Raw genomic sequence first — 18,752 nt, 5'->3', positions numbered from 1 at the left:
AGCAGTTCTGAGTTAATTTGGCTTCTGTACTATTGGAGCTTGAAATAATCCTAATTTTAGTGGTTTATATAAATATAAACCCTGCATATAATTGTTCATGAAACAAAAAGCCTGTTGCAATATAACCCATTAGTAACTACTCACATGGTGTGTTTTATACAGTAATTCATTTATATATTTGTATCACTGGTGTTCTTAATTTTGTACTTTTCCTTTGTGAATAAATCTCCTGCCATGTCAATTCAGAAAGTTATATGGCAGGATCTGCTGGTATAATTGAAGTATATAGCATGTGTATCTACATGTCTTTACAATTTTATTATAGGTCAACAAAGAAGTGGAGTGATGGTGGGGCAGTGGCTCGCCTGAGCAGTCGACTTCACAAAATCAAGGGGGCACTGCGAGTGCAGCCTGTAGAGGGGCATGCATACGATACTAATTCAACACTGGATTTGGCTGGGACTGAATTTGTGAGTGCCCATCATTACACACGTTATTTAGATGTCATTACTCACGTTCCCCTAATATCACAGTAGACGTAATGCTGTGCATTTGTTGTACGAAGCACTTGAATTGAACGAACGCAGGGGAAATACTGTCCACATATTTCAGCTCTTAAACTACTGGATGAATTTTGATAAATCTTTGGTATTGAGGTTCTGCACTGAATGTTGTTAGTGAATTTAACTGGTTGATAGTGGTGTAGTATAACTGGTCCCACTTTTAATTAAGCTTTGATTGAACATATGGATTTTCTCAGAAGTGACTTATTGTAGAAAATCTAGAAGTGGACATAGAAATTGAGCAAATTAGGTCAAGCAGTAATGATTCTGACCTTCATTCATGAGGAGCCTGGTTCAAGGCTCTAGATCAACTAGTCTTTGAGTTTTCCTTTTTTTTTAACTTTCCGCCTCAGTTACTGTAGGAAATCAGGAGGATATACCTGAAATTAGGCTACAACCATTTCCTTCCTCGTTCTTTCCGGTTCATATTTTGTAATCATCCTGTCATTCGTATTATATAGGCTGAGCTGCCGAAGGCATCGTTAAATATTTTTCTTTATTCACAGGCTGAGGATCTTCAGTTATCTGATACATCAGAATCTTACAGAGATCTTAGTGCTTGGAGAATATCAATTCCATGTGTGGATTCTCGCCAGGATGCAAACAACAAACCATACCCAGTGTTTAACATTGATGTTCAACGAATTGATGTGAAATCAGAAGGTAAATGAAATTGGGATGTAAAGAAATGTGTGTCAAGGCATGTGCATGCATGTGGAGGGGGTGTTGGGATAGTACCTCAATTGGGTCACAACTTCTTCCTGTGAGATCCTTTATAATTAATCAGTCATCCTGTCATCTGACACTTTACAATCTGGATATGGAAAGCATCTTTAAATAACCCATGGATGAGAAAGCTGCAGACATGTGACATGTCATCCTTTATGTGGTGTACAGTTCTGCTTGCAACACTTCATCTGGTGGTCCGTTAGTTTTATCATTGGCAGATTGCTTGAACTGTCTTCCAACGCTAACCTGAACTTATATTTTATAAAGCTCATCTTGCCCGATCCTCTTTAACTGGAAGCTGTATCATTTTCAAGGACAACAGTTATCAATATTATCTTTCTGAGGATTGTGAATCTCTTTTCTTGTAACAAATGTTAGTAAGTCCTCAAGCTTCATTCACTGCATTGGTTGTACTCATTGAAGATGGCTTCTGTAGTCTTCTCAAATGAATGATTTGAAATGAGGTAGTGAAACTGGAAAGTGCAAATCTTTATTTCTGAGTCATCAAAACTTATTAGTTCAGAGCCAGTTTGCTACAAGATACTGCCAGTTATTGAATGGGCAGCAGATGTTCCACAGGTGATATGGAAAAACCTTTCATTCAAGACCTTTTTGTTCCTAATTTAAATAGTCTATTTATGTCTGTCCTGAATTTTGCTTTTGCCTCTGTTATTCCAGTCAGTAGAATTGCTTTGCAGTACTTCTGTCATTGAAATGCTCCCTTGTGGTGCTACAGTATATTCCAGTTTCTCTAAGAAATAAGTAGCAGTTTCAGCATGTACTTTTACGTGGCTCAATATTGGTCTTCTGTGTGAAAAAGTGTGCATTGCTTAGTAATGACCAGAAGTAAGTCCAGCAGAAAAGTAACCTGTAGTATGAAACAGTAGTCCTTTATCATCTACAGAAGGCCCTTCACTCTCTTGATTCGTTTGAATTTCCAAATGCTGCAGCAGATCTCAGATGAGTGGCACAGGACTTCAGTCTGTAGCATTTGCTGTAAGAGTCCAAACTTTAGTGGACACATCTCTTTACATTTGAGTGAAGAATTTAGTTGTTAATAAAATGTGATATGTGATTTTTATACCAGAGGATCCAGAGTTGTACCATTGGACAGTTGATCGTCGCTACCATGACTTCTACACTTTGGAGTCAAAACTGACTGAATTTCATGGGGAATTTCCTGATACTCAGTTGCCTCCCAAGCGCATTTTCTTTGGTCCACGTGGCACTGAATTTATGGAATCTAAACGGCAGGTATTCATGCTCATGTCTCCTCTATTTTTAAAATATTAGAATCATTTTTACTGGGTCTAGCAATATAATGAAGAATTAAATCATATTGCAAATGTTTCTCTGTCTTTGTAAACACTAGTCTTGTCTTGTTTTAAATTCATGAGTGACAAGCCAAAATATCCTGCATGCTTTGGAGGCATATTGACATTTCGAAGGACCTGTACTGAATGAATCTTGGTATATTAACAGCATTCTTAAACACCACAAATTGTATAATGTTGGACGATGGGTTAATTTTAAATTATCAAGTGGAAAGGTTGTAGAGGGAACCATATGTAGCTTATTTTAGCATCTTTCATATGGGTCATAACCAATTGCAGTGGCTGCGCAATCTAAGGCATGAAATGTCTTTGCAGCTCGAATGCTCGGATCATGAGTTTGAATCCCTCACAAGTCATGGATGTTTGTCTGTGTTTATTCTGTTTTTGTGTGTAGGTAGTGGCCTTGTGATGGGCTAATCCCTCATCTGAGAAGTCCTACTGACTGTCTAAAATTAAGAAATTGAAGTGAAACGAAGCGTTTCACGTATGCCCTGTTCTCCAAGTGAGAGCAACAGGAATAGACAGACATGAGTCATAGTGAACACAGTGGTTTCTTATCCAGATGTGTACGGTTTGGGGAGAACTTCTCTGTCACATGTGTTGTTAGGCTCCTAATGCCCATTATATTTCACCATACGAAATCAGGGTGAACTTCAGTTTTCTATGGAATGTCAACTGTCATAAACTGAAGGGTTTAGAACACTGACTTCATTTGATAAGGCCTGCAGACAAAATATAAGCTTGTTTTCTTTTATATGCTTCATGATGAATTCATATAATTGTGACAGTTCTTCAGCTGTACTGTACTTGACTATGGGGGCATGAAAGGAATCCAAAGAATGAAGAATAAATTGCTGCAGAAGTTTATGCTAATGTATACTGTCAGTGATACTTCACAAACTATTNGGGACTGAGGGATACTGCTTATGAACAATCTTATTACCAATATATATGAGACAAACTCCGTCTTAAGTGCAACAATTTAATTGTAGTTCTTTCTTCTTTCCCTCCTCCACACTACGTTTCGGCCCTAAATGGCCATCACCAGGTGTGTATTCTTACGTAGCTGCTACACTGCCCGTAATTTAAAATTTAAAATCACCAGTCTTTCCAATTGCATGTATGTATAAAATCTTTGTTCACCTGCATGCGTCAATTTTGATTTCTAAAATTGGAACTTTTTTAAAACTTCAATTCAAATTAAAATGTCTATAAATTTTCTGTTCTTTTTCTTTTTCCAAATTTTTAAAATTTTCTCGGGCTACACGCCCTACAGAGAGAGCCTACACAGAACAATACCTGAACAGCGATAAAACAAGAAGTGGCCGCTGCAGCACTATAGACATAGGGCGTGTACCGCAAGAAAATTTTAAAAATTTGGAAAAAGAAAAAGAACAGAAAATTTATAGATATTTTAATTTGAATTGAAGTTTTAAAAAAGTTCCAATTTTAGAAATCAAAATTGACGCATGCAGGTGAACAAAGATTTTATACATACATGCAATTGGAAAGACTGGTGATTTTAAATTTTAAATTACGGGCAGTGTAGCAGCTACGTAAGAATACACACCTGGTGATGGCCATTTAGGGCCGAAACGTAGTGTGGAGGAGGGAAAGAAGAAAGAACTACAATTAAATTGTTGCACTTAAGACGGAGTTTGTCTCATATATATTGGTAATAAGATTGTTCATAAGCAGTATCCCTCAGTCCCATGACACCAGCTAAGAGAAAGAAAATTATACAAATGCTGATGGCTCAGATTCTCTATAGATATATAAGTGGACCGTATATTGACATATGATATTGTCACACATAGGGTGTGAATGTTGACAGGGTTTTTGATTTGAGATTGGATTTATTGACCACTTATGCCAGCACTAATCTTCATAATTCACAAATCACCACAGAACCCTCTAAGTCTCTTCCAGCCTGCTGTGTCTTCATCAGCTGTTCCCTGGCAGTGGCATCCAACACTGGAGATTCTTCAGCTTCACACACTAAAATCCTGTCTGAACAGTGGCTTCCTTCCAACTGAACTTTTCCTCGCAGACTCCCATACAGGGTTGACTCAGTTGCTGCAGTTGTTTTCCTTATAACCTCTTTGCACTGACCAAGTATAAAACGTTTCCAGCAGTACCTGTATTGTTGCATGTGTATCCATTTCCATGGGAACATGTTTACTGAGCTGTTGCCTAGATACAGATGTTATTTCAAAGCTGTTCACTAGCAACAGCTGTTTCTCTGTTTCTTGCTTTCAGCAAACATGCTGAAATTGGACATTATGTCTAAGGTCATCAGTCTAGACTGCGATACAATTCAGATTTTTGCAGAACCATGAAATCTGTATCACAGACTTCTGAAAAGTTAAATATTCTCAAAAAATACTAAACGAGTGCCCAGACCAGGAGGTGTAAGGTTTTTTCTGTTCTGTTTATGAGTGTATGACTGAATAGGAAGCAGGTCTGTGTGTTCTGCATATCCTTTTGGTTTTAAGGAAAATAGATAATATTGGATTAGTTACTGTTACTAACCAAATGCTCTAGTTTATCTGTAGCATATTTTTTTTTGTAACTTGGCTACTTAATAGTTTGAAATTTATAGCATTCTAAATTCATAGTGTTGCCAAACGGCCTGACATATTTATTTTATGTAAATGTGGTTGAGATCAAAAACAGGTTGAACTCTGTAGGAATGAAAATGGGACATAGGAATCTGTTTTCAGAGAAAAGAATACTGACCATAAGTTTAACAAATTTTTATACACTTTTGTAAATATCTTTGAAGGTAGAATTCCAGTACAATATAGAAGTATAGGTAAAATAGAGAATGACTGGATAACACAAGGAATACAAGGACAATGGGAACCCGATTTAAGATTTTCCCGCACTTAGTGTTCATATTTTTGGAGTCCCAGCAAAAGCCCCATACACACAATCCACATATTACCCTGTCTTACTGTGTCTTGAGTTATGAAGTTTTACCTGAATTTAGTGGACAAAGATTCAGTCCCTACATGAAATCTGTAGTCTGATTTTGTGTTCATGCTTGTAGCAGAGCAGAGTCATGTAGCAAAGTACGCAGGTGTTCAGGAACCACCATCATTTTAGACGGGTGTAGCAAAGCAGTGCAGGTAGTGATGTCCCCTGGATTAACTTAGGCCAAGGGTCAAACTTTGAATGCCTCACATATGAAGCAGAAATGGTAATCATTTTAACAATGTTAAGTTCAGTGTTAGACACCTGCTAGACTTAAGAGATATGAAGTTATAAATTAAAGATGACAGGACAGCAGTATCTGTTCTCACTGGAGGAACAATTTTAGATCTGCTACATAATGGCCATTAGTATTATACTTCAAACCCACTTTATGATGTCAGACAGTAAAGGTTGCATGATTGGTGGCTGGATGGAGAGGTTCTACAAAATGCAGTCAGTCTTTAAATTTCTAATGTAAAATCCTGTTGAAATAGGTATTTGAAGAATTTCTGCAGCGTCTTCTTCAGAAGCCTACACTGCGAGGAAGTGATCTATTGCATTCATTCCTACGCTCCTCAGGGGAGTTTGTTCCAGCAGGCCCTGGAGGCATTGCAGGAGCCATGCCTGAGGGTTTGGGCCGCATGATCCGACGTTCAGTCCCGTTACGGCTCCGCAAAGAGAGGGGACAACATCTTGATACATTCCTGAATGCATTTATAGCCTCAACTGAGGGCAGCAAAACAAAGCCCAGGTTATATGCTTATATACTGAAGCGTACATAGTATTAGCATAATTGTAATGTTATAATGCAGCCTCTCACATGGGTGTGTATGTGCTGACAGTTCCATTACTAGTAGAGTTCATTTCACATTATGGGCCATGCGATGGGTCCTTGTATGTTACACTACACACTACTGTCACATAACACCAGACTGGGATGAAGGTTGTTGACCAAGCATACTTTCTTTTAATCACTGCTACTTCTTTTATAACAGTTATGACCTACTGCTGTTGCAGCTTCTGTACCACCATGACGTCTTCCTATATTTGTTCTTCTTTTTCCGCTGGCTAACCAAAGATTATGCATGAGAACTAGAAGACTGTAATTGTATTCTCATATGTTAGTGACTAGACACAGGGTTTAGAACAGTAATTGGATTTATTGAACGCTTATAACTCGTAACTACGAATAACTGTAATGGGCTGACTGATTTACACATTCTATAGACACTACAACTACAGCACACATAAAGCCTTCTGTGTGTTTACTAGTCATTACAAGGTAGTGGCTGCTAACAGTGCAACTGAAGACTGGCCTGTCAGAGTCAGAGTTATGGTACCACCAGCAGTCAGTCAGCCAGTCTGTCTTGGTGCCAAGCCCTGTCTTGGGTCTAAGACCAGATTTTTGTTACTGTCAGACAGTTGCTTGTTTGCTCATTTGGGACACCCTTTCTGATGAGAGGACAGGTCTCTCTGTCTGCTGCTGGTCCATGACAAGGACCGCATAGAAAACACTGCATCCTCTGTAGTTGTGTGTTTATTTGTTGCTGCAAAAACGTGTTAACTGCGCTTTTGCCTAGCAATGGCTGCCTCTTCTTGTTCAGCTATTCCAGCTTTCACCCATCATGTCACAATGTACTTGAGATTGCTGAGTTCCTTGACTTTGTCCATCATCTAGTATCCTGAAAGAATGATACATTTCAGAAACTGGATCTTTCATGTGATTAAAGGGTTGGGGGGGTACTTCTCACTTCAGCCCATTAGAAAGAGTGAGTCTCAATCACTGGTTACCTTTGATCATTAATTTTACATCCATATTTGCACCTAGGATCAGGCTTTATCAACAGGAGATAATAAGAATATTTACAATAAAAATTGAGGAAATACCCATGAACACCAGGAGCTAAGAAGAGGAAGGAAGTCAAAAATAAGCGAAGCCAACCAAACCTAGAAACACCAGTGCAGAAAAAATAGAAATTTACATTCTATACAAATATTGTCAGTTGACTTAATATTAGCCCCTCTGTGGAAAAAGCATGGAAATCAGATGTTGGAAAATAAAAGTTATGTATAATATGTTTCTCTTCATGTCAAAAACATCCATATACGAGTACTGTAAATAATTTTTGCATCATGGAAAGATACCATACAAGTCAAAATAAGCCTTCAATTTTAAGTTTTTTTTTCCCTAAGCTTGTATAATATTGTCAAAAATATTAGTCCACTGAATCTCACACTTTGGGGTATCTGAAGTATTGTTAACATACACATTTTTTTCTCTTCACTACTTGTATTATTATATAATATTTTTCTTTTTATAGCAAGTATGAGTGGAAAGATATGAGTGTAGAGACCCCAAGAAAAGTCCGCTGTCTTACCAAGACAGTATTCCAGAATAACTTTGCTGTAGCAAGCAGTCAACCTCTGTTTGCTCTGTCTACCACCAGATCACCTTCCAATAGTAGTCTGCCTGTTCAGGGGGTGTTTGATTGCCTCCTGTACCTTGGTGAGTGCTATGGAAACATTTTCTTGGTGTAAATGACACTCTACAACTTCATATATGAAAGAGAATGTATATGCCTGTGTATGAAATCCAGGGTTGCAATGTCTCACATGTTTGAAATTATAATTATTTATGAAAGTGTCTATGCAATCTGTACAGGTGCTACATGGTATTTGTTTTCCCACTACATGTCTCAACCCCTATCAAGCGTTAGTAACAAATGGCCTCATATACTGAATATCATAGAACTTCACTGAATTACAGTCCATCTATAACCTCAGGAAGTATAGACTTGAAAGGATTCTGATGATGGTGTATACTGTACTTCTTCTGGCTTATTTTCTACCCACCTGAAGACGGAGACAGATCCAGTGTCCGAAACGTCGTGGTCTTTTGTCTTTTACATACCAGACGATGGATGAAGTCGAAAATAAGCCAGAAGAAACTCAGGAAGTATCCTTTCCAGAAGATTACATATTCGTAGTCATCATCATCAAACATGATGAGTTGTCACTATTTAGGATCTGAGATAACTAGTAATAGAACTTTGCAAACAAAAGTCAGATACCAAGTAAATAAAGAAACTAGATTATCAGGATATTTAAACAATGCAGATGGAATAATAAATATGGCAAGAGCATAAGTAAGAAGCTACAGAAGTGTCATTAGACCCATATTGAGTTTTGCAGTAGATACAAGACCAGATACAAAGACCAAGTGAATAATGGAAATAACTAAAGTGAGAACAGTGAGATAAATAGTGGGGAAAATTAGGTTCCAGTATCTTAGAAGCCAAAATATTAGATGACAGTATAGTGTTCAAGAGATTGGAGAATGGATAATGAGGAGGAGATACAGATGGAACGAGCATGTTTCGAGAATGGCACTAGAGATTTGTAAGAACTGTTAAAGAGACAGATGTTCTACAGGTAGGCATGGAGTGACTCACATTTTGGAAACATCAGTCTAGTAGCCTAACTTCAAGAGGAGAAGAAGATGTTTGTGTTGGATTATATTACATATATACAGAAACAAATGGGAAATGAACTAGACGCTCACATAAATCAAACATGTCGCAGCACTAACAACAGTCATCAATGCTCGCTGAGTGGTAGAAGTTCAGCGGTATTAGCGGTGACTTTCTGGACTTTGCCATCCACCTAGCTTGTAATAATGGTCTTTGTATAGAAGGTTACATATGGTGAACACATGTTAAATTTCATAAAGTTGCATGAAAATAAACAGACTTTTGTATTATATATACCTGTATGTCAGTCAAGTGTGACATATAACTTGCACATGCATCTTCCCACCTACCCCCATAAATTCAGGAAAAGATCAAAATAGAAGAAGAAGAAATATACCAAATATAAAAAATAAGATTTTAAAGTATTTAACAATTATTATTCTGCCTTGAATATTCTAGAGTGATGAGTAAAAATAGTACAAAATGGTTTAACATAATGTCATGTGATGGAGTGACTATAGACGGGGTTTGGATTGGTAATCAGATTTATTGGACACTTTAACACACAACTTGTGACTACACTCACTATCACACACAGACTAGTCTTCTCAGTCACAGTCTTCACTGTGCTGCTTGGTAATGTCTTCAACAGTGGATGTTCTCCAGCTCCTGGGCTCACGTCCTCACAGGCTAGCAGCCATCTCACACCAACTGCCTACTCTTCTAACTGTCATTTCAGGACTCTGTCTTAACTAAAGTCCAAGTCAAAATTATGTTAAGACCGACAGTCAGTCAGCCAGTCTGTCTTGGCATGAAGCACTTATCTGGGGCTCAAGAACAAATTTGTATTACTGTCAGACAGCTGCGGATATGTTGATGTGGGACGCTTTCTTTGATGAGAGGACAGTTCTGTCAGTTACGATTGCTGCCCTCACCAGCTCAGGCCTCATGATCATATTTTACTGTCTCAGATTTGAGACTCCCCCAGCCTGGAGGGCCAGGTCCCTATATTTATATTTCCCAGAACAAGGCGCTCGGTTTCTTTTCGTTGCCTCCTCTGACCCACAAGACTATGTTGGAGGTATTCAAACCCTCCTCCAAGAGGATGCTCTTAGCCAGTCGGCCTGTCAGTTAAATTGCAATTGGGCTTCACCAGCACAGTCATTCCTGACTTCAGTCTCCTCGAGAGTCATGACCAAGTTTTTTTTCTCCTAAACATTTATATGTTTCAAAATTGGGCTTCCTCTTCGATGAAGGAGGGGTTGGTCTTTTTGTGTAGGTGCTACATTTGTTGCACTGTAATTGCAGCACAAGTATATCCCCGCTGTCACAGCATCCAGGTCACTATGGACTCTGTGCATCTTTACCAGTTCTTACTTCAACAGAGTTTGACTTTCAGATAAATGTTTTGAAGTCTGTTAAAGTTTGCTGAAGAATGAATAGTATCTTGGTGTTATATTTTAATAGCTGCAATCTAATTTCTGCATGTGTTTTAAGCTGTGCGATTGTTTGGAGCACCACAGGCTGCTGTGAGGGTGGCCATGGCAATCCGCGCAGTGGCACACAATACTGTGAATGCACTCTGCAGTTTCTATTTGGATCGCAAACTAAGGAAACTTCTCATTGCTCCAAGACTTGCTCATCTTGTGAGACTGCTTCAAGGTAGTATGCTGTAAAATTTTATGTGAACTAGCAGACCAGCACAGTTAGCACTTTCACTTCCAAGAACAGGAGTAGTTGTTTAGAGGTGCCATGTTGAAACTATCATGGATGAAGAAAGCAGTCTTCTGGGATGTGGTGCCATGTAGATCTGGTGTTAACTGACGTTTCGGAGGAACGTATCACCTCCATTTTCAGGGTAGAAGGATTTTATTTCCGACATTAATCTCCTTGCACCTGCTCTCACTGTTTCTTCACTTGTGGATTTTCTTATTTTTCTTTCTACCCTGAAGATGGAGGCGATACATTCCTCCGAAACGTCGGTTAACACCACATCTACATGGCGCCACATCCCAGAAGACTGCTTTCTTCATAGTCACTGCTGTGAAAACCTCAAATCTTACATACCACAGATGAGTTTGGCCATTGATTACACTTCAACAAGGTCAACAATCTTTCTTTTTTGAAAGTGTTTTGAGAATATATTTTTTTTTTTTTTGCTGTCATAAGATGCTATCTTTTGCAGTTGCTTGAACATATGTAGATCATTTTCTATTCATTTCTTTAGCATGACATACTGGAAACTGCTATAATACTGCCAACAATAGACTAGGAGTAAGTCAGCTGCAGAGGTGCTGGCAGTGAAAGCATTAAGAAGATGAACCCATGCAAGGAAATTGTTTCCCCAGATGTGTACTGCTATCCTATTACACATTATCTTCTGTTTTGCGGTTTCATTGTAATATTGATAACTAACAGGGGAATACATTTCATTTAATGTCATTCCTATATATGGGCAAGGTAAGAAATTGATACAGAATTTCAGCCAGAAAGCTGGAGGGGAAGAGTCCACTTGGAAGACCTGTGCACATATGAAAGGTAATTTTAAAAGAGTTCTCAAAGAAATACAGTATAAGCATGTGGACTTGATTCGTAAAAAGAGTTCTCAAGGAAATACAGTGTAAGCACGTGTGCTTGATTTATTTAATTCAAATTAGGGTTCAGTAATGGCTCTTATGAACACAGTAATAAACCATTGGATCCTATAAAAGGCAGGAAATTTTTTGATCAGCTGAACTACTCCCATCTTCTCAAGAAAGACTGTGCTGTATTTAGCTACTGAGTAATGTAATTCTAGGAGTCATATCCTTCATGTTTAAATTACTTACCACTTCTTCTTCATCATCAACAACAACTTTGTAGAGTTAGATCAGTAAGGCCTGTTCCATTGAATTGTAAAATGGTTTTTGTCCCTCTTACTCCACACTTTTTTCTCACAAATAACTTCATGGCAGTTCGTAATTACAGTTTTTAAACTCCAGTCTCTTGCGTAAGACATCTGAAGGATTTCCAAAGAGTAATTTCAAGCCTACCATCCAATTCATCCAGTTTCTCTTCACTGAACACTGAACGTTTTAGTTTGGTTTGTTTTGTCCAGTAATAACTATGTGTGTGTCATGATTTATATACAGTTCTGTGAATAGTTCCTCTATGAGGAACTGTGTCATCCTGAAATTTATACCGGAATCTACTCTTGCTTTTCCTGCAGAACCACTTTTCATGCAGGTATTTTATATGAACATTTATTGTTTTCAATGTGTATGTAACACCTGCCTCTTAGACATAGAAAATAACATTATTGATTGAAAGACTTCTTATTGCCCAGGTCAAGTACAGGAGCAGGGGTTAAAGTAAGATGGGTCTAGGAATGGGCTGACTGATAACACTCAAATTTGCTTTATAAGCACACTGTCTAGAAAAGTCAGATTCTCTTGCCATCTGTAGAGTAGTGGCCAGATAAATGGAAGATAAACTGTTTTAAATTTGTACTCAAGAGTTAACCTCATCAGTGTGGGTTTCGATGTAACAGATAAACTATAGATCAGATCTTTTGCGTTCATCAGATGTTGGAGAAAAAATGGGAGTGCAATGTGACAGTACATCAGCTATTCGTAGGCCTCAAGAAAGTTGCTGATTCAGTTAGGAGGGAAGTATTGTACAATATTCTGATAGAGTTTGGGATACCCATGAAACTAGTTAGGCTGATTAAAATGTGTTTAAACGAAATGTACTTGTATAGTAAAGACCGTATAGGTAAACATTTGTTTGATAAATTTTCTATCCAGAATGGTCTAAAACAAGGAGATGCTTTATCGCCACTCCAGTTCAACTTTTTTCTTTAGAATTAGCCATTAGGAAGGTCCAGGAAAACCAGGTGAGACTGAAATTAAATGGGACACGTCAGCTGTTAGTCTATGCCGATGATGTGAATCTGCTGGATGATAATATAGATACCATAAAGAAAAGCACACAAACTTCCTTTGATGAAAATAAGGAGGTTGGTCTAGAAGTAAACAGAGAAAACTAAGTATATGTTGCTATCTCACCAGAATGCAGGGCAAAATCATGACATAAAGACAGGAAACAGACATTTTGAAAATGTGGCACAGTTCAGATATTTGGGAACAACAATAACAAATCGAAACCTGATTCAGAAGGTAATTAAGAGGAGATTGATCTTGGTAATGCTTGCTACCATTCAGTCCAGAAACTTCTGTTTTCTCGTCTGCTGTCCAAAAACATAAAAATTAGAATTTACAGAACTATAATTTTGCCTGTGGTTCTGTATGGGTGTGAAACTTGGTCTCTGACATAAAGGGAGGAACATAGACTGAGGGTGTTTTAGAACAGGGTGTTGAGGAGAATATTTGGACCAAAGAAAGATGAAGTGACAGGAGATTGGAGAAAACTGCATAATGAGGAGCTTCATAATTTGTACTCTTCTCCAAGTATAATTAGAATGATCAAATCAAGGAGGATGAGGTGGCAGGGCATGTAGCATGAATGGGGGAGACGAGGAATGCATATAGGATATTAGTGGGAGAGCCAGAAGGAAAGAGACCACTGGAAAGACCAAGGCGTAGGTGGGTGAACAATATTAAAATACATCTTAGAGAGATAGGATGGGATGGTATGCATTGGATTGTTCTGACTCAGGATAGGGACCAGTGGAAGGCTCCATAAAATGCTGGGAAATTCTTGACTTGCTGCAGAATCGGCATCTCCTCAAGAAGGGCTCAGCTCCATGAGTGAGTGAGTGAGTGAGTGAGTAAGTAAGTAAGTACTCAGAGTAATTACCATAGTTTTAAAACACTTGATGCAGTAGAGGTTTTATGAAGAAAGCTAACTTCACATTTCAGTGATGATGTGTGAGAACATCATTATTTCCACATTTGTGAGAGATTATAATTTAATGTTAAGCTAGTATAACAAGGTGATTTCTCTTTCAATGTCTCTAAAATGGCAAATGAGATTTTACATTTGTGAGCAGAACTTTGTATAATTTTTCAAGTTTTACCAGTGGTGAAAATGTGGCATTTGCTGCTAGGTGCAGTTTTCCAGCCCAAAGGATCAACACCATCACCGGCAGAGCTGGAGGTACGAGCTGCTCGAGCCCTAGCCCAGCTACAGACGTTGGTTCCTAATTATATTGCTCGCTGGGCTGGCCCAGCATATCAAGCAGGCCTACTCACTCTTTTCAGTGCACTACAATCTCCCGCACTGAACAAGCAGGTAGGATTGTTCTTCTAGTTTTCAACATGCAGTTAGGAAGCATTTCTTATGTAGGTAGCAAAGTTATCTGGCTGAAATATCTCTTCTGTTTAGATGAAAAACAGCTGTATCACCTGCACTGTCTGTCACATAATATGAAGGCCATACTGAAGTAATGAGCAGCATTTGTTTGTGCATGCATTACTGACATAAGGAGATAGGGGGTTATATGGCAGATAGCTGTATCTGTTTTCTACAATCTGAAGTACAGGTCCAGTGCATGTGCACAGATACTTATCCACAATCCACGCTGACAAAATGGCTGTGAGTGCTGCATTGTTATGGCAGTATACTATGACTGGATTCCTTATAAAGGAGAACAGTTGTGCTGCATATATCTTTGAACAACTTTTATCATGTCTATGGAGGTTCCTGTATGGGTGCCAACAGTGTGTGACTTTGGGTGAAACACTTCAAAGATGGCAACAAGAAGACCAGTCTGCCTCGAAACTGTCGACCAAGAACCACCACCACAGAATGCAACAGGTAGAAAGTTGATGTGGTCATTACAGAAAATTAAATGGTAATCGTTAGGGAAATCAGAGCACCACTTGGCACAGCAGGAGGTGATAAAGACTTTGTCTTACCAGGAAATTTGTTGTTGTGTTCCCTATGTATTGGCAAACAAGCATAAAAAGCACACGTGGATGTGTCATCACAGGTGCTGCAATGATGTGCTGTCAAGAGCAGTGATTTCCTACTTAATATTGAGAATGGTGAAAGCTGGTTGTGCTATTTTGACACTGAAGCAAGATGACAGCGTATGAAATAGCATCATGTTACATCTCCAGATAAGAAAGCCAGAATCATACCCTTTGGCCAAAAACGTAAGGTCAGTTTTCTGGGATGTCAGGGGGTGGGTATTGGTTGACTTTCTGACCAGAATGTAAATTCTTAGTGCAATTCATTACATGCAGTTGCTCCAGAAACTGTAGTGTGCACTTTGTGATGTAGGCCCAATGAGAAGATGCATCATTTTTCAACATGATAGTGTATGCCTGACACTGGAGAAATTTGGCTCTGAAGTACTTTCCCTTCCTACAGTCCAGACTTTGCTCCTTCTTACTAACACCTGTACAGGCCCTTAAAAGATCGCTTTGAGGGACCAGCATTATGAAAACTGCAAAATACTGAAAAGGAGCAGCAGCATAGTCAAGCTCATGCAGAGCTGGCAGATAAAACTGCGTCATTCTGGGGATTCTGTGGGAGAGTGACAGGACGTCTCCAGTAACTCAAAACAGTATTTTTTTTACATGTACCTTCACTTTAATGTAAAATAAATGTGCTCATCACTTTTGGTATGGACTACATAGATGGTAAATTTATAATCTTGGCAACACCACTCAGCTGAATTGACTGTGCTTGTGTAGTATGAATTGTAGACTGTTAATCTCTCGGAAAGATGGTCCATATGTTTGAATTTGGAAGTCCCTTATCTAGAGCAGCATAGTAATTACCAGTTCTCACAAAGTATGTTAGTTTAAGTGGAAGCTATATTGAAGACAGCAGTGAACAGTTTGTCTCCGTCACCAGGGACTGAATCTCCAAAACTTGACACATATATAATATTGATTGTTTGTCAACTGCAGATCAGTGTAGTGAGTTGAGATGATTAGATTCAGCTAGACAGACCTACATATTACCATAATATTTAAAAAAAATGGCAAGTAAGATTGAGACATGCAGTTGTAAATAGATCAGACAGTACTTCATATAAGCTCATTAGGACTTTATTAAAAGATGAAATTTGACCTGGAAGCATGTTTATGATAAAATGCATTACTTACACAAAAAAGTATAAGAATTTAGCTGCAAATAATCAGAATTTTTTGGTAATGGTTGAAAAGAAATACATGCAAGGGTTGGAACTTTAATAGTGGCAACACTGCTGTAGAGACGCCATGCAACAGAACCAAATAATGTCGCTTATACCACACGCTAGTTACATACCTACCTTACCTCAGAGCAAATGGACTCTCCCTTCCCACATCACGCACATGCGCAGTGACAAGAAGAACAGAGCCTCGTGTTAGCTGGCGGTCTGATGTAGTGTTGTCACGATGTTTTTGAAACAGGAACAGTTGGGCAAAGATTGAATGTTCCAGAGGCCGTAAAGCACGACAGTGTCATCAAGGTCTTCAAGAGGCTTGCAGAGAATCTGCATGGCCTTACAAAACAGTGGCAAGGTGGGTACAAGCCTTCAACGAGGGACGCCAAAATGTGGCAGACATGCGTCAGTCAGGTCATCTTAGTGTCAGTGAAGAAGAAGTGTATGCTCTTTCCGCATTACTGGAGAATGATCGACGCCATATGATTTGTGAGCTTGCCCGAGAGACGGGATTAGCACATATGACTGTGCTTCACATTCTGAAGGAATGCCTGGGCATGAGAAAAATTGCATCACGATGGGTTCTGGATGATTTGACAGAAATGCAGAAATGGCAAGCTGTGGCTGATTTGTTCAATCGATGGGGCTGGGAAGTGCTATACCATCCACCATACTTCCTGAACTTAAGCCCTTGTGACTTTGACTTGATTCCTAAGATGAAGGAACCACTTCGTGGCATTCGCTTCAGAACTGTTCCAGAGATTCTTCAGGCAGTAGACCGCTCCATTCAAACTATCAACATAACAGGCGCTGTTAAAAGATATCCTACAACTTCCACATCGCTGGCAACGGGTTGTACACAGTGCTGGTGACTACCTTGAAGGACAGTAAAACTTCGAAACATGCATCTATTTTGTATTAGTTGTAAATAAATAGTTACCACTATTAAAGTTCCAACCCTCATATACAGAAACTTTTAGCAGATATAGTTATAAGATATATGGTGGTTCTGAAGTAAATATGTTTATCCAAAATTTGAATGTGTGATCATTGCAGTAATGAAGAAATACATTGCATATAATCAGATTTTAATATAAAGTTTTGCACATATGTAGACTAATTTTATGATGTACCTCCATTTATTTTTTATAAAGGTATGATTAAATCTTAATTATTACATACGAATAGGTAAATTTTTGGTGGTTGATGTTTGTTACGAAGAACCCTCTAATGATGACCTTCAGATTTTTGAAATAATGTTATATTTTAGCGTCCTGTTGCACTGATTTATGTCCATAATTTATTCTGACCGTCTTGCAGTGCATACATTTATTCACCTTACTCTTCTCTTGCACTACATGTTTCAGCACTAAAGTGCCATCTTCAGGTGCTTTTCGATGCACGTCGAACTACTTCATTGCATGCCCTGTTGTCTTTATACTAAAATAACTAAAATATATATTCGTCATATATATTGATAAATTTTAAATATTAAAAATATTAAAACTGTTCAGGATTTATCATCCTTATGACGTATGGCACTTCAGTGCTGAAACATGTAGTGCAAGAGAGAAGAGTAAGGTGAATAAATGTATGCACCGTAAGACGGTCAGAATAAATCATTGTCGAAATAAAGTGGAATTATCTTAATGATGGTAGGAAGGTACACTTTACCCATTTGTCTATATGTTCTTACTTGCAGTTGGTTTACACACTATTGGATGTTGTGGCAGCAGAATTATATCCAGACTTGGCAACCAGTGAAATATCACCACAATAACTATAGCATCACCACCAACAACAACAATAACAACAACAAAAAACTCAACAGTAGTAGCAGTAGTAGTAATAGTTGTAACAGTACTGGTGATGATGATAAGAATAATAATAAATTTAAAATGTGTCACTACAACTTGTAATATGCCCTGCTGAAAAATTTATTGTTGCTTAAAGTAGCTGTATGATCTCATGGCTGCATTTATTATTGTTATTATTTAGTTATATATATTTGTTGTGTAATAAATAAATTCTCCTTCACTTCTTTTATACATCAAAATTAATTAAATAATTAAGCACTACACCAGGAAGACATATGGAAGAGTGAAGGCATAACTCCAAAATTCTTAATCTCAGCACTAAATGAAGGTGAGTGATAAGCTTCACACTTCTTATATACAAAAACTGCTAACAGAAAGGGGGCACTATGCTACAAGCCAGAAGGTTAGAGGTTCAATTCCTGATGAGGGCATTGGATTTTTCAATTGATGTAATCCTTCCAGCTGCACCATGGCCCTGGGGTCAACTTAGCCTTTAACAGAAATGAGTACCTGGAATCATTCTGGGGATAAAGGGTGGCCGGAGCATAAGGCTGACAACCTCATCACCATCTGTGAGCCGATTGTCTAGAAAACGTGGGAGCCTCGACATCTCACAATCTATGGGCCTCCGTAGCCTGATACAAGGGTAACTTTACATTTTACAGAAATTCAGTTCCTTTCAGTTGGATGGATAGCTGGTCTTAACATTGCATGGAATTTATAGACTATGTGTAAAACTGTTGGACTAGTTATATTTAATACAG

General features: G+C 38.4%; 1 protein-coding gene across 3 annotated transcripts in view; it reads left to right on the top strand.

Annotated features, from left to right (window-relative positions):
* LOC111868756 (sorting nexin-14) overlaps positions 1–18,215 on the top strand; it is a 35,132-nt gene extending 16,917 nt beyond the window's left edge. For all 3 annotated transcript variants that reach the window (XM_023859698.2, XM_023859697.2, XM_023859696.2), the window contains 8 exons: positions 326–470; positions 1,070–1,226; positions 2,380–2,546; positions 6,097–6,353; positions 7,924–8,108; positions 10,570–10,734; positions 14,120–14,304; positions 17,874–18,215. In XM_023859698.2, coding sequence (XP_023715466.1) covers positions 326–470; positions 1,070–1,226; positions 2,380–2,546; positions 6,097–6,353; positions 7,924–8,108; positions 10,570–10,734; positions 14,120–14,304; positions 17,874–17,951 — 1,339 coding nt within the window. In that variant the 3' untranslated portion in view covers positions 17,952–18,215. The remainder of the gene's footprint in view (positions 1–325; positions 471–1,069; positions 1,227–2,379; positions 2,547–6,096; positions 6,354–7,923; positions 8,109–10,569; positions 10,735–14,119; positions 14,305–17,873) is intronic.
* The last annotated feature ends 537 nt before the right edge of the window (positions 18,216–18,752 follow it).

Source organism: Cryptotermes secundus, unplaced genomic scaffold, assembly GCF_002891405.2.
Source record: "Cryptotermes secundus unplaced genomic scaffold, Csec_1.0 scaffold174, whole genome shotgun sequence".
Lineage (NCBI taxonomy): Eukaryota > Metazoa > Arthropoda > Insecta > Blattodea > Kalotermitidae > Cryptotermes > Cryptotermes secundus.
The sequence above is the reverse complement of the archived record's forward strand: the minus strand, read 5'-3'. Positions and strand labels throughout refer to the sequence as shown.